The following is a 24712-nucleotide window of genomic DNA, read 5'->3' as shown; positions in this document are numbered from 1 at the left end:
AGGAACCTTGACATGGTGGCAGAGTAGTGGAATTAACCTGAAATCATTTTGAGATCAATTTGAGATTTTTTGAACTAGAAATACAGATTTTAAAAAGGAAATTTTTTTTTGCTTTGGAAAGGAAGTCCAGAAAGCAGCTGAAACTGAAAGCAGCTTGTTTTTTCTCTGCTTTGTGGCCAAGCAGAGACAAAAGGGGATTATCTTTGTGCATTGCAGGTTTTCTTTGCCTGGAGGCAGGATACTTAACTCCTGCAGGGAAATTCACAGTCTTCCAACCCAGAGGTTTTTTTCCCCTAAAAGTAAATGGGGGGGGGGGGCATGTTCTACCCATTTGCCTGGAGACAAAAGTGGCAGGGTTTTTTTTTTTTTAGGATTTTGATTTTTTACAAGGAGCACAAGTTTGAAAAGGAATTTTTTTTTCCTTTAGGCTGCTCGTAAGCAGGTTTCCAAGTAGTTGGAGGTTTTTTGCTTTGATTTGGGCCCAGAGCAGAGACAAGGGAATTGTCTTTTTCTGTAGGCTGACAATCACTATCAGAGAATAGGTATTCTATTCCAGCACAGCAAAATTTTACAGCCAAGTTTTGTTTGTTTATTTCTAAACCTCGGGTGTAAAGTTAGTTAAAAACAGAGAGGTTAGAATGACAAAATCCACAGCTAGACAAAAGCTGGAATTAGCCAGATTTCAGGCTGAGGAAAAACAAAGGGAACATGAAAGACAGCTAGAACTCATGTGGCTGAAGAAGGAGGAGAAGGAAAAAGAAAGGGAGGCAGCGAAAGAGGCAGAACACCACCAAGCGGCTGCTCACAGGAGAGCTATGGAAGCAAGGGACAAAGAAATGGAGGCAAGGGCCAAAGAACTGGAGGAGAAGGAAAAAGAGAGGAAGCATGCGGAGAAGATGGAGAAGATAAAGGCTCAGCAGAATATACCAACAAACCCTAGCAATGCTTCGCCAGGTACCACTCCCCAACCCAGAAAGTTCCCCACCTACAAGGCAGGCGATGATACTGAGGCCTTCCTAGAAAACTTCTAAAGGGCCTGCCTTGGGTACAACATCTCTACTGACCAATACATGGTAGAGCTGAGGCCACAGCTCAATGGACCCTTAGCTGAGGTGGCAGCTGAAATGCCTAAAGAACACATGAACAAGTATGAACTGTTTAAATCCAAGGCGAGAGTCAGAATGGGGATAACACCCAAGCAGTCTCGTTGGAGGTTCAGAGCCCTAAGGTGGAAACCAGACGTGTCATTTACCCGACATGCCTACCACATTGTGAATCATTGGGATGCCTGGATATCAGGAGCAAGTGTTGAATCTCCAGTAAATTTGCCCTTCCTAATGCAAATGGAACAATTCTTAGAGGGTGTTCCTGAGGAAATAGAAAGATACATCCTAGATGGGAAGCCCAAAACTGTAATCGAGGCAGGAGAGATTGGAGCCAGATGGGTGGAGGTGGCAGAGAAGAAGAAACCTGGTCGCAGTTGGAGTGGAGACCAGAAGGGACAACCCCAGACAACACCCTATCACCAGGGGCCACCCAAAGCCCCACCTACCTCCAAAGAACCCTCCAGACCCCTTATCGTCCCCCCACCCCATTCTCCAGCAACCCATCTCGCCCCAGTGACCCGTCAGCTGGACAATGTTTTAAATGTAACGAGCTGGGGCATGTAAAGGCCAACTGCCCCAAGAACCCCAACAGATTACAGTTCATTGCACCGGAATCACACCAGAGGTCCGCAGGCCCAGATACCTCCCAGATACCCTTGGAGCGGAGGGAAACTGTGAGTGTGGGTGGGAAGAAGGTCACCGCGTGGAGGGACACCGGAGCACAAGTGTCAGCTATCCATGCTTCCTTAGCGGACCCCAATTTAATCAACCCAGAGATCCAAATGACGATTCAACCCTTCAAGTCCAACTCATTCAATTTGCCTACAGCCAAGTTGCCTGTCCAGTACCAGGGCTGGTCAGGAATGTGGACTTTTGCAGTCTATGATGATTATCCCATCCCCATGCTGTTGGGGGAAGACTTGGCCAATCATGTGAAGCAGGCCAAGAGGGAGGGAATGGTCACCCGTAGCCAGGCTAAACAAGCCGTGAGGCCTAGCTCTATTCTGGAAACTTCTATCAGGACCCAGTCAGAGGTGATGGACCCAGACCCCAGGCCAATGTCTGCAACAGCAGTAGTGAATCCAGTCCCGGAGACCCAGACAGAACCAATCCCAGAACCAGAACCAGTCGAACAACCAACACCAGACTCATTGCCAGCACTGAATCCAGTACTTGCAACCTCAACACCAGAGGGCCCCACCGAACCTGAACCGGTAGCAACTGATAATCCTACACAAGAGGCTCAGCTGGAGCCTGAATCCCAACATAGTGCACCAGCGGAAAGCAGTTCACAGTCAACGGAAACAGCCCCATCCCCTACATCGCTCCCAGAAGGACCAAGCCTAGGTCCACAATCCAATGAGGGACTGATGTCTCCAGCATCAAGGGAACAGTTCCAGACCGAACAGGAAGCAGACAAAAGCCTCCAGAGAGCTTGGACGGTGGCACGGAGCAACCCACCGCCTCTCAGCTCTTCTAATCGATCCAGGTTTGTTGTAGAAAAAGGACTTTTATACAAGGAAACTCTTTCTGGTGGACACCAGGAAGACTAGCATCCTCAGAGACAGCTGGTAGTTCCAACTAAATACCGGGCCAAGCTCCTGAGTTTAGCCCATGATCACCCTAGTGACCATGCGGGGGTGAACAGGACCAGAGACCCTTTGGGGGGATCATTCCACTGGGAGGGAATGGGCAAGGATGTTTCTACCTATGTCCGGTCTTGTGAAGTATGGGAAAACCCCAAGACCAGGTCAAAGCCCCTCTACAGCCATTCCCCATCACTGAAGTTCCATTTCAGCAAGTAGCTGTGGATATTCTGGGTCCTTTTCCAAAAAAGACACCCAGAGGAAAGCAGTACATACTAACTTTCATGGATTTTGCAACCCGATGGCCGGAAGCAGTAGCTCTAAGCAACACCAGGGCTAAAAGTGTGTGCCAGGCACTAACAGAAATTTTTGCCAGGGTAGGTTGGCCCTCCGACATCCTCACAGATGCAGGAACTAATTTCCTGGCAGGAACTATGGAAAACCTTTGGGAAGCTCATGGGGTAAATCATTTGGTTGCCACTCCTTACCACCAACAAACAAATGGCATGGTGGAGAAGTTTAATGGAACTTTAGGGGCCCTGATACGTAAATTTGTAAATGAGCACTCCAATGACTGGGACCTAGTGTTGCAGCAGTTGCTCTTTGCCTACAGGGCTGTACCACATCCCAGATTAGGGTTTTTCCCATTTGAACTTGTATATGGCCGTGAGGTTAAGGGGCCATTGCAGTTGGTGAAGCAGCAATGGGAGGGATTTACACCTTCTCCAGGAACTAACATTCTGGACTTTGTAACCAACCTACAATACACCCTCCGAACCTCTTTAGCCCTTGCTAAAGAAAACTTACAGGATGCTCAAAAAGAGCAAAAAGCCTGGTATGATAAAGATGCCAGAGAGCGTTCCTTCGAAGTAGGGGACCAGGTCATGGTCTTAAAGGCGCTCCAGGCCCATAAAATGGAAGCATCGTGGGAAGGGCCATTCACGGTCCAGGAGCGCCTGGGAGCTTTTAATTATCTCATAGCATTCCCCACCTCCAACCGAAAGCCTAAGGTGTACTATATTAATTCTCTAAAGCCCTTTTATTCCAGAGAATTAAAGGTTTGTCAGTTTACAGCCCAGGGAGGAGACGACGCTGAGTGGCCTGAAGGTGTCTACTACAAAGGGAAATGTGCTGGTGGTGTGGAAGAGGTGAACCTCTCCATGACCCTTGGGCGTATGCAGTGACAGCAGATCCAGGAGCTGTGCACTAGCTACGCGCCAACGTTCTCAGCTACCCCAGGACTGACTGAATGGGCATACCACTCCATTGACACAAGTAATGCTCGCCCAATTAAAGTCCAACCTTACCGGGTGTCTCCTCAAGCTAAAACTGCTATAGAACGGGAGATCCAGGGTATGCTACAGATGGGTGTAATCTGCCCCTCTGGAAGTGCATGGGCACCTCCAGTGGTTCTAGTTCCCAAACCAGATGGGGAAATACGTTTTTGCATGGACTACTGTAAACTAAATGCTGTAACTCGCCCAGACAACTATCCAATGCCACGCACAGATGAACTATTAGAGAAACTGGGACGGGCCCAGTTCATCTCTACCTTGGACTTAACCAAGGGGTACTGGCAGGTACCGCTAGATGAATCTCCCAAGGAAAGGTCAGCCTTCACCACATATGTCGGGCTGTATGAATTTAATGTACTCCCTTTCGGGCTGCGGAATGCACCCACCACCTTCCAAAGACTTGTAGATGGTCTCCTAGCGGGATTAGGAGAATATGCAGTCGCCTACCTTGATGATGTGGCCATATTTTTGGATTCCTGGGCAGAACACCTGGAACATCTACAAAAAGTCCTTGAGCGCATAAGGGAGGCAGGACTAAACGTTAAGGCTAAGAAGTGTCAAATAGGCCTAAACAGAGTGACTTACCTTGGACACCAGGTGGGTCAAGGAACTATCAGCCCCCTACAGGCCAAAGTGGATGCCATCCAAAAGTGGCCTGTCCCAAAGTCAAAGAAACAGGTTCAATCTTTCTTAGGCTTGGCCGGTTATTACAGACAATTTGTACCGCAATACAGCCAAATCGCCGCCCCACTGACAGACCTAACCAAAAAGAAACAGCCAAATGCTGTTCAGTGGACCGAAAAAATGTCAGAAGGCCTTTAACAAGCTTAAAGCGACACTCATGTCTGACCCTGTACTAAGGGCCCCAGACTTTGACAAACCGTTCCTAGTAACCACAGATGCATCTGAGCGTGGTGTGGGAGCAGTTTTAATGCAGAAAGGACCTGATCAAGAATTCCACCCTGTAGTGTTTCTCAGCAAAAAAGTGTCTGAGAGGGAAAGCAATTGGTCAGTCGGTGAAAAAGAATGTTACGCCATTGTCTACGCTCTGGAAAAGATACGCCCCTATGTTTGGGGACGGCGTTTCCACCTGCAAATCGACCATGCTGCACTGAAGTGGCTTCACACCATCAAAGAAAATAACAAAAAACTTCTTTGGTGGAGTTTAGCTCTCCAAGATTTTGATTTCGACATCCAACACATCTCAGGAGCTTCTAACAAAGTGGCTGATGCACTCTCCCGTGAAAGTTTCCCAGAATCAACTGGTTAAAGTTGTCCTTGAGATGTGGAAAATAGTTAGTCTTTACGTACTTGGTAGTATATTTAGAGATGCATGTGTCTTATTAACTCTGTTTTTCCTAGACCTCCAGGAAGAAATCCCAGCCAGTGTTTCACCCTAGCTGAGATTTGGGGGGCGTGTCATGACATCTAGCGTTCAGAGTGGGGGAGGAATCTTGACAACCCTATTTCAAAAGAATGTTGATAAAAAATAGCCTAAAAAGATAAAAATACATTCATTAAGTCTGCTCTGTTGCAGAGGGCCAGTGCTGCCAGACACCAATGCCACATCAGGGATCAAAATCAAACAGATTCTAGATTCTCACTTTTGGAAGAATAGATGTAAGGTAGGCTGAACGTGATCTTGATGGAGGCTATTCCCATTTCATTTCATATAGACATATTAAGAGTCAGTATCATTCCACAGAATTCTGTTCCAGCATCAGAAAAGTAGTGTCAAGAAGTTCCATATGAGATCATCTTTAGTGGTAGATCTTAATTATCATCTTTTCAATATAAGGGATATGTGGTGTCCTTTATTAAATCCTCTAGGCAGAAAATTTTGTACTGAATGTTTATGAAGAGATTATGCTGTCCCACATAACTCCCAATTACCTTAACTCTTAATGAAAACCAACTTATCTATGATTAGCTGAGGATACAGGGATCCTTAAAACTGTACTTGATAAAAATGTATGACTATAACAACATCTGAAATGATTATCTGATGGAAAATTAGTCAGGTAATATATTCGTGATCTTTAAGAAAAAGGACAAACAGGCCAAAACATCTCCTGATATTATATATTGATTATTTTGTGCCTGATTGGCGTTTACCACAGGCAACATAAAAAAAGACAAAACCTGATTCCTTGGGCCAAAATCTGTTTGCAATTAAAGCTAATAGTCACACACTTTCCTATTAAACTACAAATGACATTCAAGAAACAGCAATTATAATTACTTATAAAAATGAACGTCGATTGGTAACTGATATTTTCCATTTAATGACACCCCTTAAAATATTTACATAATTAGCTTTATTTCTGTGGGGATCTAATTATCCATTAACACTAGAGGTGCAGTCACCCAGGGACTTCACTGGAGAATTCTAAAATGTTCTCGTAAGCTTTGAAGAGACTTTCACTTATCCATTTTACAGCTTTAATTTTTTTTTGTTATTACTTATTAACACTTAGTCAGAAAGGCAATGAGATATTTCTGAACACATTAGCCATCATTATTAAAAAGGAAAATATGCTACGTTTTGGAAACAGTCTCACAGGGTGGCTGTCCTCTAAGGGGAGTTGGAATCCAGCTATACCTGTGATTTATTAGCTACCTCCCAGCTAAGACTAAGCAGCTAGGTATCACATGATTTTCTAATCAGCAAGTAACCCAGTTGGGAGAGAGAGTTGCAGAGTGCAGGAAAAACAAGGAGGAGTCCTTGTGGCACCTCAGAAACTAACAAATTCCTGCAGAAGTCCCTGGGGAGAGATACAGGGACTGGATTGGATCCTGTGGTGGGTCCTGGAGAAGGGCTACTCCCAGGGCAAACTGCCTGTAGGACTACAAAAAGGCTAACAGGAACAAGGCGGCTCTGGAAAGAAGCTCCTGTCTCTGCGGGGCAAAAAGCACAATTTGTGAATGACTCTCAGACAACTGGCCTGTAGCATAGAAACCTGTAGCCCCGGGCAGAAGATCCTTGGTTTAGGGGGAAGTGACAGCTGATGTGGAATTTGTTACCAGTTGATATGTGGAAGAAATAAAGCCGAAGCCTGAAAAAGAGGGCCTGAACCAGATTCTGGACATGCCGTCAAACATTCTTGGGCTGGGGAGACAGGCCAACAGCGTACACAGACCTAAGCATAGGTCTTTGCTTAATATTCCAGGTATTTCTCATTCAGGCACTCCTGTAAGAACTTTTTATTTGTCAATGTAAATTATACTGTTATATGACACTGTTTTGTCTTATAAAAGGATCACTTTAAGCAGCTTAACTTTGCATCAGCATAGGAAAATATAAAATGCTTTACAACATTTAGAAACAACAAAGCTAAATAACTATCATCTGGCACATAAAGCCACAATAAGTACTTGCATAAATGACGATGATAAAAGCTTACAGGCTGGTGGTTTTTTACAACCCATTTAAAGTATTAAAAGTATTTAAAAACTACTACATAAATTTACTGAAACAGTACATAACTCAATTACCTTCACCATGGCCAGACCAGTGTTTAGTAAGTTCAAACATTTAAAATGGATATGGAACAACAGGTATTACTGTCAAATATGGAAACAGTCATTAACACACCCTGCTAAAGGCCAATGCTGTAGTGTGTAGTTTTTAAGGGACTGAACAGTAAGACAGTGGGTATGTTTAATTTAGGGGATGGAGAGAGGCAATGCTGGGAAATTAAGCTATGTGCATTGAATTTCACATCACTTAAAGAGATAATTCCACCAAAATAATAGAAAAGTAGATGGGAAAACAATATTCCAAATGTATACCGTATATACTCATTCATAAGCTGAATTTTTTTTAGTAAAACAGGGACGCATCAGAGAAGAGGATCGGCTTATGAACGGGTATAGAGAGGGAAAGGTGGGACACAGCCCCTCCCCGCAACAGGGGGAGCAAGGAGAGGCAGCACAATCAGCAGAGCCAGAAGGGAAGAGGGGGGCCAGAGTCTCTCCGCTTCTGTCATGCTGCTCTCCCCCCAGCCTCCGAAGCAGCTGCAGCTCAGGGGCTGGCAGGCTGCAGCCGTGTCACTTGGCCTCGCCCACCAGAGCGGGCTGCGGCTGCACTGCCCAGCCCACCGCAGCACACTGTAGCCATGCCTCCCGGCCCAGCCCACTGGAACATGCTGCAGTCACACCGTCCGGTTTGGGCCGCCGGAGCAGCTCCAGCCAGGCCAAAGACATCCTCCCCAGATAAGGTGGGAAGGGAGTCCCAGGCTAGGGGTGGGGTCATGTGGGGAGTGGTCACAGGGGTTAACTCCCCTGATTCCCAGCTTCTTCCCCAGCAAAAATTTCCCCACCAGTTGCTGTCCCAGCCTGTCAAGGTAAGCTGCTGGCACACTGGAACACTTTGTTTACTTAGGTTTCAGAGTAACAGCCGTGTTAGTCTGTATTCGCAAAAAGAAAAGGAGTACTTGTGGCACCTTAGAGACTAACCAATTTATTAGAGCATAAGCTTTCGTGAGCTACAGCTCACTTCATCAGATGCATATCGTGGAAACTGCAGCAGACTTTATATATACACAGAGAATATGAAACAATACCTCCTCCCACCCCACTGTCCTGCTGGTAATAGCTTATCTAAAGTGATCATCAGGTGGGCCATTTCCAGCACAAATCCAGGTTTTCTCACCCTCCACCCCCTCACACAAATTTACTCTCCTGCTGGTGATAGCCCATCCAAAGTGACAACTCTTTACACAATGTGCATGACAATCAAGTTGGGCTATTTCCTGCACAAATCCAGGTTCTCTCACATCCCCCCCACCCCCATACACACACAAACTCACTCTCCTGCTGGTAACTTATCCTTGCAACAAAGCCCGTTGCCGATTGTGCCCACATATCTATTCAGGGGACACCATCACAGGGCCTAATAACATCAGCCACACTATCAGAGGCTCGTTCACCTGCACATCCACCAATGTGATGTACGCCATCATGTGCCAGCAATGCCCCTCTGCCATGTACATTGGTCAAACTGGACAGTCTCTACGTAAAAGAATAAATGGACACAAATCAGATGTCAAGAATTATAACATTCATAAACCAGTCGGAGAACACTTCAATCTCTCTGGTCACGCAATCACAGACATGAAGGTCGCTATCTTAAAACAAAAAAACTTCAAATCCAGACTCCAGCGAGAAACTGCTGAATTGGAATTCATTTGCAAATTGGATACTATTAATTTAGGCTTAAATAGAGACTGGGAGTGGCTAAGTCATTATGCAAGGTAGCCTGCTTTCTCTTGTTTTTTCCTACCCCCCCCCCCAGATGTTCTGGTTTAACTTGGATTTAAACTTGAAGAGTGGTCAGTTTGGATGAGCTATTACCAGCAGGAGAGTGAGTTTGTGTGTGTATGGGGGTGGAGGGGATGTGAGAAAACCTGGATTTGTGCAGGAAATAGCCCAACTTGATTGTCATGCACATTGTGTAAAGAGTTGTCACTTTGGATCACCAGCAGGAGAGTGAATTTGTGTGGGGGGGTGGAGGGTGAGAAAACCTGGATTTGTGCTGGAAATGGCCCATCTGATGATCACTTTAGATAAGCTATTACCAGCAGCTCAGTGGGGTGGGAGGAGGTATTGTTTCATATTCTCTGTGTACATATAAAGTCTGCTGCAGTTTCCACGATATGCATCTGATGAAGTGAGCTGTAGCTCACGAAAGCTTATGCTCTAATAAATTGGTTAGTCTCTAAGGTGCCACAAGTACTCCTTTTCTTTTTGTTTACTTAGGTTTACCTCCGTGCCTGCGGACGCTCGAGGTAAACAAACCATCTCGGCATGCCAGTGGCTTATCCTGATGGCCCAGGAGCCAAAGTTTGCTGACACCTGAATTATAGGGTCAGCTTATGAATGGCTCATAAAAATTTTCCACTTTTACTTATCCATCTTCAGGGGGTCAGCTTATAAACTAACCGGCTTATGATCTAGTATATACGGTACATTTCTTTTAAAAATCACTCTCACTGATGCAAGTTTAGATATCATTCTTTGCAATTCTGGACTACAGTATATAGAATACATAGCTTTTCTACAGGCCTCTCATCAGATTGCAACAGCTAATCAATATTGAAGTAATCAGTGAAGTATTAGAACATAAGAATGGCCATACTGGGTGTGACGTTATCTGATTAAAATACGAGCATATAGATTATTGGTGCAACCACTGTAATATAATTTCAATAAATATTGTACAAAGGTTGGCATTTAAGATGTCTATGGAAAGGTTATGATTTACTGAATATGATTATGCTATTTCTATGCACGTATCATTTTAATATTTGAAGTTACGAGTATTGGCACTATACCTGTATTTCAAATGTTTGCTCCTGGGGTAACACCCACAAGGTATTTAGCCTGCACATCTTGAAGGAACTATTTCAAGAAGAGTGGCCCCATTAAAGGACACTTAACTTACAATGGAAGATGCCTACCTACTCTTAATGGACTTTCCTGCTGTGACTAGGTGAAATCGTGCATGGACATGTGACTTGTCCATGTGACTCCAAACACAATCTTGTTACTGTAATTTTCCACAGAGAACTTTGTTTGAAACAATGGGATTCCTTCCACAATGTGGCAAATCACAAAGAGCGGCAAGGACAGCCAGGTCCCACGCCTAAGTCAAGGGACACTAAGAAGCTGGACCTTCTTCTTCAAGTACTGTCCCTATGGGTGCTCCACTTTAGGTGCCTATGTGCCCCTGCACCTCTAATCGGAGATTTATGGTATCAGTGTCCCGTTGAGCCCGCGCATGTGCTCTCCCTCCCTCGTAGTCTGCCTCGAGGCTATTTAGCACTGCACAGGTGAACCCCCCTCACTTCCTTCCCTTCCACCTTGGGGGTGGAGTGAAAAGGTGTTCGTACCCTTTCTGTGGCACAAAATAGCATCTTTCCACCCGTTTAGTGGTGGGTAGTATAGAGGCTGGAGTCTACCAGAGAACCTTTGGTGTTTTGGATTGTTCTTATGAGGGGCAAGGCCACCCTAGAATGACCCTCAGGGGGCAAGGATGTCCACCATCGGGTCAGACTCCTCCATGACCTCCTCTGCCTGGAGATCGAGGTTTAGAGCCACCCTCCTAAGGAGGTCCTGGTGTCCCTTGGTGTCCATCACTGGTAGGGTGGTGGTGGTGCCCGCCACCTCCTCGTCTGGCGAGGAGGAGGCCCGTGGGACAGGGTCTTCCTGCCCTTCTGGAGGCTGGGTCAGGTACCTTGGAACCTCCCGTGACTAGAGGTGGCTCTAGTGTCACTTATAGTGCTGGTTCAGGTTCTGCACCTGAGCGTGACAGCCCAGAGTCCCTGACTCAAGCAGGGTCCTCAGGAGCCCTGAGTGTGTGGTGAGTCAGCGACGTTACTAAGGGGGAGGGCCATGGGTTGTAGATGCCACCAATGCCGGCCTGGAGACCTGACCCTGAGCATAGGCCCAAGGTGTCCAAAAGGGCCATTGGACTGGGCCATGCCACTGAGGCAGCCAGGCAACCGCCGGTGCCGATGATTCCACCGATCTGTGGAGCCAGGACCAGGATTGGTAGTGGCTGTGTCTAGAGAGAGAAGACTCAGTGTCTGACTCGGACAAATAGTCTGTGCCCAACCACGGTGGGGCAGAGCCGGACGGTTCCAGGAAGCGGTACTGGGGAGATGGTGAGCCGTGCCATAACATCATAGGCTTGCCACGATGATGAACCAGAAGCGATGCCATCATTGGTGCTGCAAAGGGTTCCAGAGCTACATGTGGTGCCGGAATAGACGCTGCAGCTGGTGCCACAGCCGGTGCCTGGTCTTGCGGTGCCAGGGCTTGTGCGGTCATGGCAATGAGGTTCCGCGCTGCCTTGTAGGTGTCCGGCATGGAGGGAAGATTGAGCTCTTCCTCCAAATCCACCCGAGTCAGGGAGTCTACCAGCACCTGATCCAATGGGCCTCCTGTTGGGACCAGAGTCAACGGTGCTGGGTCTTGAGGCCCAGACCATGGGTGTCCTGCCTGAGGACACACCCCGCTGAAATCCCCTTGTGGCTTCTTGACGGGGGAACGACCCCTGTCTGCCTTCTTTTTCTTATGTGGCTACCTGAACTAACAGCAAGGACGCTGGCTCTACACAGTTCTCCATGATTCCCTGCTGGGTAGACACACAGTGGAGGAGTAAGTTGCCTGATCTAATGCAAAGGGGACAAGAGATAGACATGCAGTGGGGTAGGAGGTATAGATTGGAGCAAGGAGGCCGGGTGAAGAGACTAGGAGTGGAGGATGGCAAGGGGGGGGAAGAAGGAGGAAACTGGCGCATGTGAGGGTGGGGGGAGGAGGGGGAGATTAGGACTGGGACCCGGGGGGGGAGATTGGGACTGGGAGCCAATAGGTGGGGGGGAGCCAATAGACTGGATGAAGAGCTAGGGGACACTAGGATTGGAGGTTTCAGTGGGTCAGGGAAAGGAGATAGGAGGGGATGTGAGACCGATCTGAAAAAAAACCCTGACATGTAGGGGGAGACCTGGTACTGCCTGGGCAAAAAGACTAGGACAAAGAGTAGGGGAGGTAATAGGAGAGACAGGATACCGAGTTTGGATGAGGAGCTCATTGAGGAAGCCAGTGGGGATGGGAAACGTGGGGAGAGACTAGGGCTGGGAGGGGGAGTTTGGAGGGGGGAGACTAAGACTTGCTTGGCAAGGAAACTAGGATTGGTATGAGAAGCCTGGAGACTGGGACTGGCTAGGTGAAAAGGGTGGAACTGGAATGAGGAACCAGCAATAGGGACAAGACAGGATTGGGAAAAGGAGAGGTTGGCAGGGATGGGGCAGAAAGTGTCACTCTTGGGCGTAAAAGGAAGAACAGACTGTGCCAAATAGAACACACTCCCTTCCAGAAACTGGAATGGAACCCAATTCCCAAATTTCATCATTCCTCTGCTGTCAGTATCTCCAAACCCCATTGGCAAAAGGTACCAAGTTCCCTCTGGTGCATGACCACACAGAGAATGACAACCTAAGGCTGCTATCAGTTACTCCTTCAGATCAAGTGGCAGAGGGTATGATGTATTTAACAGTCCCAATCCTGTTGATGACCATGTATCTCAATTCTTTTCCTGCATCCTATATGATGCTAAGCAAGTCACTTAAACCAACCTTTTCACAGGTTGTCACTAACTGAGTATTCCACATTTTCTGAGTGCCTGACTTGAGACCCTGGAGTCTGACTTGTAGAAGCGCTGAGCACTAACTACTGCAACTGAAATCAATCAGAAGCTGAGCTCCAAGCAAATGAAGTGCTATAAAATGCTAAATACTCTGAAAAAATCAGGTCCTAGGTGTCTCAAATTGGGCACCCAAAATTAGTGAATATTTTTAGCCTTAATCTCTCTCTGTGCCTCAATTCCCCATCTGCAAAATGGGAATAATAATCCTCCCTCACCTCACAGGGGTGTTGTAAAAATGTATTCATTCATATTGATGAAGCACTCAGATATCATACTGATGAGTGCCCTAGAAAACCCTATGTGGAAATTAACAAGTCTGTCTTCAGAGCAGGGTTTCAATAGTGTGAATTGGGAGTGCTTTGTTCCAGGTGAGCCTTGAGTGGGCCTGACTGCTATAAAAAGGCAGTCAGCTGAGAACCAGTTGAGCGGCAAACAGTGGAGAGGCTAATAGAGGGAGTTTGACTGGGAGTTTGCCTAGGGAGAGGCCACTGAGGCTTTCATCTCGCAGGCTTCTCTGAATAGTTACTGCAACAGCTGAGGAAGCTCATAGAAGGAAGGTAATATGGACGGTGAGCGATCAGCTGTTGTGACCTGCACAGGATGTGCTATGTTTGTCTTTCTTCCACAGGACAGAAGAGGTTTTGTCTGTACAAAGTGCAAGCTGGTCTCCATATTGGAAGAGAAGGTTCAAGGTCTGGAGAAACAAGTATCAATGCTGCGTTGCATAAGTGAAATTGAAGATTTCCTGGACAGACGTCAGGATATGCTTCTATGTGCACAACATTCTGAAGATTCAGAGCAGGCTGCGCAGCGGGGACAAAAGGACGGTGAAGAAAATTGGCAGCATGTGACCTCCAGAAGAAGAAAGAGGCGCATCCATGTACCAGCAATGCAGATACAGGTGAGCGACTGTTTTCATGTTCTCTCCACAGGTACTAATGTGGAGAGTGGACTAGATGATACATCTGAGGGAAGGGAGTAGAAGACGACTCCACCGATTGGAAGGCATGAGATACACTGTCCTAGGGATGGGGGTTCCATGACTGCCGCTCCCAAGAAAAGGAGGTGGGTGGTGGTGGTCGGGGACTCCCTCCTAGGGGGGACCGACTCATTTATCTGCCGTCCTGACCGGTAAAGCCGAGAAGTGTGCTGCTTGCCAGGAGCTAGGATTCACGATGTGACGGAGAGACTGCCGAGACTCATCAAGCCCTCGGATAGCTACCCCTTCCTGCTTCTCCAGGTGGGCACCAATAATACTGCCAAGAATGACCTTGGATCACTGCACACTATGTAGCTCTGGGAAGAAAGATAAAGGAGTTTGAGGTGCAAGTAGTGTTCTCGTCCATCCTCCCTGTGGAAGGAAAAGGCCCGGGTACAGACCGTTGAATCGTGGAAGTCAATGAATGGCTATGCAGGTGGTGTCGGAGAGAAGGCTTCGGCTTGTTTGACAATGGGATGATGTTCCAAGAAGGATTGCTAGGCACAGAAGGGCTCCACCTAACGAAGAGAGGGAAGAGCATCTTCGCAAGCATGCTGGCTAACCTAGTGAGGAGGGTTTAAACTAGGTTCACTGGGGGAAGGAGACCAAAGCCCTGAGGTAAGTGGGATACTGGGAGGAAGCACAAAAAGAAGAGCGCAAGAGGGGAGGACTCCTGCCTCATAGTGAGAAAGCAGGACGATCAGCGCGTTATCTTAAGTGCCTATACACAAATGCAAGAAGCCTGGGAAACAGGCAGGGAGAACGGGAAGTCCTGGCACAGTCAAGGAATTATGATGTGTTTGGAATAACAGAGACTTGGTGGGATAACTCACATGACTAGAGTACTGTTATGGATGGATATAAACTGTTCAGGAAAGAGAGGAAGGGCAGAAAAGGTGGGGGAGTTGCACTGTATGTAAGAGAGCAGTATGACTGCTCGGAGCTCCGGTATGAAACTGCAGAAAAACCTGAGAGTCTCTGGATTAAGTTTAGACGTGTGAGCAACACGGGTGATGTCGTGGTGGGAGTCTGCTATAGACCACCAGACCAGGGGGATGTGATGGACGAGGCTTTCTTCCGGCAACTCGCAGAAGTTACTAGATCACAGGCCCTCGTTCTCATGGGGGACATCAATCACCCTGATATCTGCTGGGAGAGCAATACAGCAGTGCACAGACAACCCAGGAAGTTTTTGGAAAGTATAGGGGACAATTTCCTGGTGCAAGTGCTGCAGGAACCAACTAGGGGACGGAGCTCCTCTTGACCTGCTGCTCAGAAAGAGGGAAGAATTAGTAGGGGAAGCAAAAGTGGATGGGAACCTGGGAGGCAGTGACCATGAAATGGTCGAGTTCAGGATCCTGACACAAGGAAGAAAGGAAAGCAGCAGAATACAGACCCTGGACTTCACAAAAGCAGACTTTGACTCTCTCAGGGAACTGATGGGCAGGATCCTCTGGGAGAATAACAACAGGAAAGGGAAAGGAGTCCAGGAGAGCTGGCTGTATTTTAAAGAATCCTTATTGAGGTTGCAGGAACAAACCATCCCAATGTGTAGAAAGAATAGTAAATATGGCAGGCGACCAGCTTGGCTTCACAGTGAAATCCTTGCTGATCTTAAACACAATAAAAAGCTTACAAGAAGTGGAAGATTGGACAAATGACTGGGGAGGAGTATAAAAATATTACTCAGGCATGCAGGAGTGAAATCAGGAAGGCCAAAACATACTTGGAGTTGCAACTAGCAAGGGATGTTAAGAGTAACAAGAAGGGTTTCTTCAGGTATGTTAGCAACAAGAAGAAAGCCAAGGAAAGTGTGGGCCCCTTACTGAATGAGGGAGGCAACCTAGTGACAGAGGATGTGGAAAAAGCTAACATACTCAATGTTTTTTTTGCCTCCGTCTTCACAAACAAGGTCAGCTCCCAGACTACTGCACTGGGCAGCACAGTATGCGGAGGAGGGGACCAACCCTCTGTGGAGAAAGAAGTTATTCAGGACTATTTAGAAAAGCTGGACGAGCACAAGTCCATGGGGCTGGATGCACTGCATCCAAGGGTGCTAAAGGAGTTGGCAGATGTGATTGCAGAACCATTGGCCATTATCTCTGAAAACTCATGACAATCGGGGGAAGTCCCAGATGATCGGTAAAAGGCTAATGTAGTACCATCTTTGAAAAAGGGGAGGAGGAGGAGGATCCGGGGAATGACAGAGCAGTCAACCTCACCTCAGTCCCTGGAAAAATCATGGAGCAGGTCCTCAAGGAATCAATTCTGAAGCACTTAGAGGAGAGGAAAGTGATCAGGAACAGTCAGCATGGATTCACCAAGGGCAAGTCATGCCTGACTAATCTAATTGCCTTCTATGATGAGATAACTGGCTCTGTGGATGAGGGGAAAGCAGTGGATGTGTTTTTCCTGGACTTTAGCAAAGCTTTTAATATGGTCTCCCACAGTATTCTTACAAGCAAGCTAAAGAAGAATGGGCTGGATGAATGGACTATAAGGTGGATCGAAAGCTGGCTACATCGTCGGGCTCAACGGGTAGTGATCAATGGCTCCATGTCTAGTCAGCAGCCGTTATCAAGCGGAGTCCTGGAGCCAGTTTTGTTCAATATCTTCATTAACGATCTGGAGGATGGCATGGATTGCACCTTCAGCAAGTTAGCAGATGGCACTAAACTGGGAGGAGAGGTAGATATGCTGGAAGGTAGGGATAGGATACAAAGGGACCTAGACAAATTAGAGGATTGGGCCAAAAGAAATCTGATAAGGTTCAACAAGGACAAGTGCAAAGTCCTGCACTTAGGATGGAAGAATCCCACGCATTGCTACAGAATAGAGACCAAGCGGCTAGGCAGCAGTTCTGCAGAAAAGGACCTAGGAGTTACAGTGGACGAGAAGCTGGATATGAGTCAACAGTCTGCCCTTCTTGTCAAGAAGGCTAATGGCATTTTGGGCTGTATGAGTAGGAGCATTGCCAGCAGATAGAGGGATGTGATCATTCCCCTCTATTTGGCATTGGTGAGGCCTCATCTGGAGTACTGTGTCCAGTTTTGGGCCCCACACTACAAGAAGGATGTGGAAAAATTGGAAAGAGTCCAGTGAAGGACAACAAAAATGATTAGGGGGCTGGAGCAGATGATTTATGAAGAGCAGCTGAGGGAACTGGGATTATTTAGTCTGCAGAAGAGAAGAATGAGGGGGGATTTGATAGCTGCTTTCAACTACCTGAAAGGGGGTTCCAAAGAGGATGGACCTAGACTGTTCTCAGTGGAACCGGATGACAGAAAGAGGAGTAATGGTCTCAAGCTGCAGTGGGGGAAGTTTACGTTGGATATTGGGGAAAACGTTTTCACTAGGGGGGTGGTGAAGCACTGGAATGGGTTACCTAGGGAGATGGTGGAATCTCCTTCCTTAGAGGTTTTTAAAGTCAGGCTTGACAAAGCCCTGGCTGAGATGATTTAGTTGGGGATTAGTCCTGCTTTCAGCAGGGTGCTGGACTAGATGACCTACTGAGGTCCCTCCTAACCTTGATGTTCTATGTGCAGTAAATAAGCCATGGGGCCACACAACAAACTATAGAGAAAACAATATCTAATAGCTGCTCATTAAGCAGGCACTTTCCATTTTGTTTACTTTGTCCACTCAGGCTCACACAGTCTGTCCCAGTCTGCTCACCTTCTCACTCCCAAACTTCCTTCTTCTGTTCTCTGCTCCTCTCTCTCCCATCTTCACCCCTGCTACTCAACATCCTGACTTCCACATCTCCCCTCTGCTCCTCAGCCTCTACTTTCAAGTCAACTTCCTTTCTCATTCTCTTCCATTCTGCCACTACAGAAGCAGAAGCATTGAGAGCAAAGGAGAGAGTCTCCCTGCTCTTACTTCTGGTGCCTGGTGCCACAGTGTCCCTTTGCTGCCAGCAGGAGCAATTGCAGGTAAAAGTCCTGCATGGCTCCTGCAGGCCTAGGATACAGCATGCTCAGTTGCTCTGTCAGGATGGCACAGATAACCTTGCCAGCACATAGGAGCTTTGTAGCGGTGGAGCACATTTTTTACAGACTGAATCTTCAGAAAATAATGCTGCTAACCTTTAACAAAACTCTATTAATCATGTCCAAACTGTGATTTTCCAGGGACTTATAAACTTGGCCAAATTTGAGAAGATTTTCACTGTGACAAAAGACATCTCTGACACCAGAGTGACCCCTTTGCAAATTTCAAACGTCTGCTGCAAAGCATGGAAGTGCTAGAAGAGCGGTTCTCAAACTCGGGCTCAAGACCCCATAGGGGGTCATGAGGTTATTACACCGGGGTGGGGGTTGCAAGCTGTCAGCTTCCACCCCAAACCCCACTTTGCCTCCAGAATTTATAATGGTGTTAAATATATTTTTAAATGTTTTTAATTTATAAGGGGAGGGTCACACTCAGAAGCTTGCTATGTGAAAGAGTCTCCAGTACAAAAGTTTGAGAATCCCTGTGCTAGAGTATCTCAAAGAAAGAGTTGAGAATTTTTTTGATGTGAGCAAAACAATGTATTTTTCCTCGCCTTGTTGTAAGAAATGGCTGAAACATTTTAGCTGAAACTTTCCAAAAACATTCATCCTGAGAGAAACAACTGACACAGGAAATTTGAGTCTGAACGGTTTATGTTTGGCAAAGTTGTAAGTAACTGAAAACAAGGTCTCATAATGGAAAGCATTGCATCTTTAACGACAAGCACAGCTACCAGGTTTGCCTACAATTAGTTGTGTACACACCATTTTAAATACAATCATACCAAAAAAAATGGCTACTGTTCCCTACTTTTCACAGTATCCCGAAAAAAAGATGCCAAGATTCAAAATACACAGTTGCTCAGCACCAAGAAAATATACAAGCCATCCACACAGAGATCAAAAGCTAGCAAACAGGCAATATACACAGGAGCTAAACAATAAACTAGTTCAACAACTCTTAAAAACTCACTGAAGTACTAAAATTAAGAATTTTCAAGGAACAAAAATAAAGAGGAGGAAAAATCGCTTTCCATTGAAATACAAACTTGAAGCAGATTTTTCCATAGGTTTTCCCAACAAGAGTGACTTCACCAAGTAAGTCAATAGCGAACACACACATTTTAACCATACAGAAATACTGGAAAGGTGGAAATGCAATTGGATTTACTTCATCTGATTTACTCCCACTTTATGCCGTCTGTTTCTGAGGCACTGTGTTGGTTACCTAGGAAACTGGTAGGTTTGAATGGCTCTTGGGTCAGAACTGTGAACACAGATTTATGCAGTGTACAATGTAACAATAAATGCACAAATGAATGAAATGCTCAACAACTTAGGGAAGTTTTATTAGAAGAAAAATATAATTAATTGATTATGTAGGGTATATTTTTGAAAAAACAAAAAATTCATTAGACACTAGTGTTCATTAATATATTTTTACAAATTACATTGAAAATTACAGTATTTTAAACAAAAGCCAGTTGAATGTTAGAAATAGCTTGTGTCTTTGTATACTTAAGCGTACATGAACACAAACAAAAATTCACAGCCAGCATAAAGAGCCCTCCTGGTGCAAAATTTCCTTGATTAGACTATAAAATCTGTGAAATATAAAACATTAACAATATTTTTCCCCAATTGGCTTTATTTCAAAAATTCTCATATTTCTATTTTGATAAAGTGAAGTATTTAAATTTGTTTAAAAAATCCTGAATTAAGAATTGTACAGGCTTATTTAGGCATTTGGGCTTTTTTGAAAAAAAAAGTCAAAATGAATACAGCCTACATGTATGCAGATGAAAAAGGTCTCTGAACCTTTGGGATGACTAAGAAGCAATTCAGAAAAAAATTCAGTACAATTATGTATGCCAAAATATTTGTAAAGGGAAGTGGAGTCTTAAGAGTGAGGGAGAACATGGGTTAGGGCTGCAACAGCAAGGTGGAAAGTCCTCATTCTCAAATAATTGTTAAAAATAGAGACTATATTTACACTTACCTTTACATTTGGCTTCTTAATGGAAACTCCTCTGTACCAGCCTAAAACAGGACAAAATATACTGTATTAAATTGTGGCATTGCATTTTTTTATACTGAAATAATCTGACTGCCACTGGCAAAACCGTCCAAATGCTCAGGTCATCTTTTACTCCTGAATGTATTTTGTGCCAAAAAATTATGCATAAAAAAATTAAAATTCTCGCACAATATTTTAAAATTCTGCAAAATTCTGCAAATATTATTTGCCAAATAAATATGGAGGCTCCAGCATAGCATTGGGGAACACAGGCCACTAGCTGCACAGAGGTGGGATATCACTGTACAGCTCTCCGCCCCAGGACACTGACTCAGCAGGGAGGCTACACCCTACCCTGACAGTGCAAGGACTGGGCCTGCGCCTCCGTGCCAGGTGCACCAGGTGTGAGCAGACAGGCTCAGCAAGACAGGATCCAAGTGTGGAGGGGCTTAGTATGTGGGGGGAGGGATCCAGGTGTGGGTTGAGAGGGTTTTGTGTGGGGCAATCTGGGTGCAGGAGGCTCAGTGGGGGATCTGGATGCACAGGGGCTTGTTGCAGGGTTCTGGGGGCAATGGTAATGGGACTCTGCAGGGGGGTCCAGGTGAAGGTGGTTGGGGCTCAGTGGTGGGGAGTTTCTGGGTGTGGGCGTATAGAGCTCGGCAGGGGGGTAGCTCGGCGGGGGGGAGCTCAGTGGAGTGGGGATCCAGGTGCAACTGGTTGGAGCTCAGTGAGGTGGGGATATGGGTGTCTCATCGGGGTAGTCAGGTCCATCAAGGTGGGTTCTGAGTGCAGGGGGGTTAGGCTCAGTGAGAGGGTCTGAGTATAAGGGGGTCTGGATTCACAGGGGTTGGGCGGATGAAAGAGCAGCTCCCTGTACAGGGATCCCTCCCCCTGCAGCTGAGGAGTAATGGGTGCAGGAAGCAGGGGGAGAGATGGAGTTTGCAGAACTTCCTGCAGCCAGGAGAGAAATCTGGGGTGGGTCTGACCCGGTCCCAGATGCCGTGCAGGGGAAGAGTAAGTCCTGTCCTCCCCAGCCCAGCCCGGACTAGCAACCGAGTCCAGCACAGGGTAGGAGACACCAACCAGGACTTCCCCAGTCCCACCTCTTGCCCCACAGTGATTTACCACTCTGCCGGCTGCCCTAGGTATCCAAAACATATTGCTGGGGAAAGTTGTGTGACCGCTCTTGTGACTTCCCTTTGCTTCCTCAGCAGAAAGTCATTTTTCTGTGGGGAATCAAAGAAATCTGCGGGGGACATAAATTCTGTGCATGCATAGTGGCACAGAATTCCCCCAAGAGTAATCTTTGAAACAGACACTATAGCTCACATAGGTTATTAACTCTTGAAAGATTTTTACTCTGCAGTGACCACAAGCCATAAGAATCTTGTACTCCTGCTTATTCCCATGAAGGACAGAAACAGCTTAGTGTTTGTAGTCTCTTTAAACTACTTGGAACCATTAGCAGCTGTGGTGAGTACACATTCAGCACACAGGCAATAATTCAGCCTGAACATCTTTCCTACATGGGAGAAGACATTCCAGTACATTTCTAACACACTTGAATTTTATAGGTTCAACATTTAATCAGGAAAGCAAACTTGTGGAAAGGACGTATACTGTGTAAACACTGCCCTGTCACGGTTTCTCTGGTGTGGGATCAGTTAAGTTGCACAAACAATGCCAAAGGTCACAATGGGAACACCAGGAGCTGTATCTTGGATGACAGGAGTCAGCAAGGCCCTTCACACTACTTAAACACTGCAGTTGCACTATGCTTGGATGGGGTGCCCAGTGGCAGTGTCTCTAAAGGACAGTGATGGAAACAAGTCAAGGAATGGACCTCAGGATCTACAATTGCACAAATCCAATTATTACGCTTAAATCCCATTCAAGCGTCACACAAGAGCTCCAGATAGTAGTATTCCAACAACAGCCTGCAGTAAGGGCTACAAGGGGTTCAAATTTCATTCTCCACAAGCTACCTGAGCTTCACCAACAGGTGAGAATAATTTCACCTTATGTAAGCTAGCATCAGCAACAAAAACAGGAAAAAATCAAAACTGATGGTGCTGAAAGACCAACAAGGTTGATACTGGAGAGCTGAGTGAGAGAAACAAATGGACAGAGACTGAGAAAACAGTCAACCCTAGGAAATATATCTAGCCAAGGGGAGTGAAGCACAGATTCCTTTTCTTTTTTCCCCTTTTCGTGCCACAATCGTAATATATTTCGGTTGATGTTACTATTTATTATTATAGGCAGAGCTGGTAGCTATGCCTACAGTTACAGTTGTTTAACCTTTTCCATTTTAAAACCCAGTTTTCAGCTGCTTAAATTTTCCCAAACTTCAACATTCAGGCTGAAATTTTATATGCCAGGTGTTTGCATCAGGGTAATCAACCAAAATGGGTTAGCTGTTTCTGAGAACAAGATGTGTTTTGCCTATTTAAAATTTTTTCTCAATCACTTCATTGAGAAATTCTAGTATCTCCATGCTCTGGAGCAGAAATCTGGCAACTGAGATTGCACGGGTGTCAGACACATGCCTTTTGTTATCCCAAGGAAAACTGCCCAAATCTGAATGAGTTAACCTCTGAATAAAAAGTTTCACATATTTACACATATTCAGAAGAAATTTCTTAGAGTTCAGCAGCTCAATTCTCCAAAGATTCCATCCGCACTGAGCATGCTCCATCCCAGGAAACCTGGGCTCATCAGAACTTTTATTGCAATTACTCATCCTCATTGCTGGGGAACACTGTGGCATCAGGCACCAGAACTGAGAACAGGGAGACCTTCTCTCCTGTGTTCTCAATGCTCCTTGCTAGCACACAGGCAGTGTGGAGAAGTATTAAGCAGCTTGACTGACACGCAGAGGCATGGGGGCTGAGGAAGGGGAAGAGGAGCAGACAGGGGGACGGAACAGGAACACGAGCAAGGGAGGAAGGGATAGGAGCATGGGGGAGGATAGGGACAGAGGATATAGGAGCAGGAACTAAAGAAGGCAGGGATAGGAGCAGAGGATGAGGACAGGAGCTGTGGGAATTGGAGAGAAGGTTAAGAGCTCTGAGGAGAGGCAGTGATGGAACCAGATGGGGGAGGGGAGAGACACAGGAGGGTTTGTAAACACGAGAGCATACTCCCCTCCAGAACTCAAATTGAACCCAGGATTCCTGAGTCTCAACTTTTCTCTGCTGTCTAGCAAATAATTATAAAACCCAAAGTTTGTGTCTCATACCCCTCTAGAAGATAAGTCTACACAGATAACAGTCTTTAACAGCTACTTGTTAACCTGTGGTTTTGTACATATCCATTATGATAAAGTATTTAATTATATGATCATCTACTACTGTTTCCATAAAACCCCTGCCTCATTCAGTGCACAGAATGGACAGAGCTCAGGGAATGAATCAGGGATGTGTAGTGAATAAGGCTGTTGTCTGTAGGACTCATGCCTCAGTGTTGCAGAAGTCAGAAGGTGTATTGCGAATGAGGTGGTGTAACTGCAGACTATCATAATGGATATGCACAAAGAGTAAATTAATGAATCACAGACAACCTTAATTCTGGCATTTCCTAAATACTGAGGTCTTGACATTGCAACCTTAAGATTCTTTTACTGTTGTTTTTGTATATTATTACTACTACTATAGTACTGAGGTTTTTTCTTTTTAAAATAATCTCCTCTTATAAAAATGTACACAAAGCAATTTTTTAAATAATCAGCAATTCTAACATAATATTACTGTTATTAATCATTTGTATTACGGCTACATGTACAAGCCCCATTCAATATCAGGGCCTAATTATGCTTGGCATTTTACAAACAAACACCAATAAAGAGGAGATCCCTGCCCTGGATTATAACATGTTCCCACTCTCTACTATGATAGTATGTTAAAGAATCAAAAATAAATATTCATACCCAGTTCCTCTGACCAAAAAAAATAAAATATTACAGAACTAATGAGGGCATCAATACTGACTCTATAGTTGAGACTCAATTGATTCTAGCACATAAAGGAGGCATACACAGGTTTGTTATGGACAGAAAAACAAAGCATATCTTCTTTAAAATTACTGCAGTTGTTAAGGTTCCTTCCCCACTCTGAACTCTAGGGTACAGATGTGGGGACCTGCAAGAAAGACCCTCTAAGCTTATTCTTACCATCTTAGATTAAAAACTTCCTCAAGGTACAAACTTTGCCTTGTCCTTGAACCCTATGCTGCCACCACCAAGCGTATTAAACAAAGAACAGGGAAAGAGCCCACTTGGAGATGTCTTCCCCCAAAAATATCCCCCCAAGCCCTACCCCCCCTTTCCTGTGAAAGGCTTGATAAAAATCCTCACCAATTTGCATAGGTGAACACAGACCCAAACCCTTGGATCTTAAGAACAATGAAAAAGCAATCAGGTTCTTAAAAGAAGAATTTTAATTAAAGAAAAAGTAAAAGAATCACCTCTGTAAAATCAGGATGGTAAATACTTTACAGGGTAATCAGATTCAAAACATAGAGAACCGCTC

The 24712-nt window shown here is 45.6% G+C and overlaps 1 protein-coding gene across 2 annotated transcripts in view; it reads right to left on the bottom strand.

The window, feature by feature from the left end:
• Positions 1–24712, bottom strand: part of DOCK3 (dedicator of cytokinesis 3) — a 585745-nt gene that overhangs the window by 430417 nt on the left and 130616 nt on the right. For both annotated transcript variants that reach the window (XM_084634267.1, XM_084634266.1), the window contains exon 3: positions 20166–20206. In XM_084634267.1, the coding sequence (XP_084490393.1) occupies positions 20166–20206 (41 nt within the window). The remainder of the gene's footprint in view (positions 1–20165; positions 20207–24712) is intronic.

This window comes from Lepidochelys olivacea (assembly GCF_965140295.1).
Source record: "Lepidochelys olivacea isolate rLepOli2 genome assembly, chromosome: 7".
Taxonomy (NCBI): Eukaryota; Metazoa; Chordata; order Testudines; family Cheloniidae; genus Lepidochelys; species Lepidochelys olivacea.
Note: the sequence above shows the minus strand (reverse complement) of the source record. Positions and strands in the feature narration are given on the sequence as shown.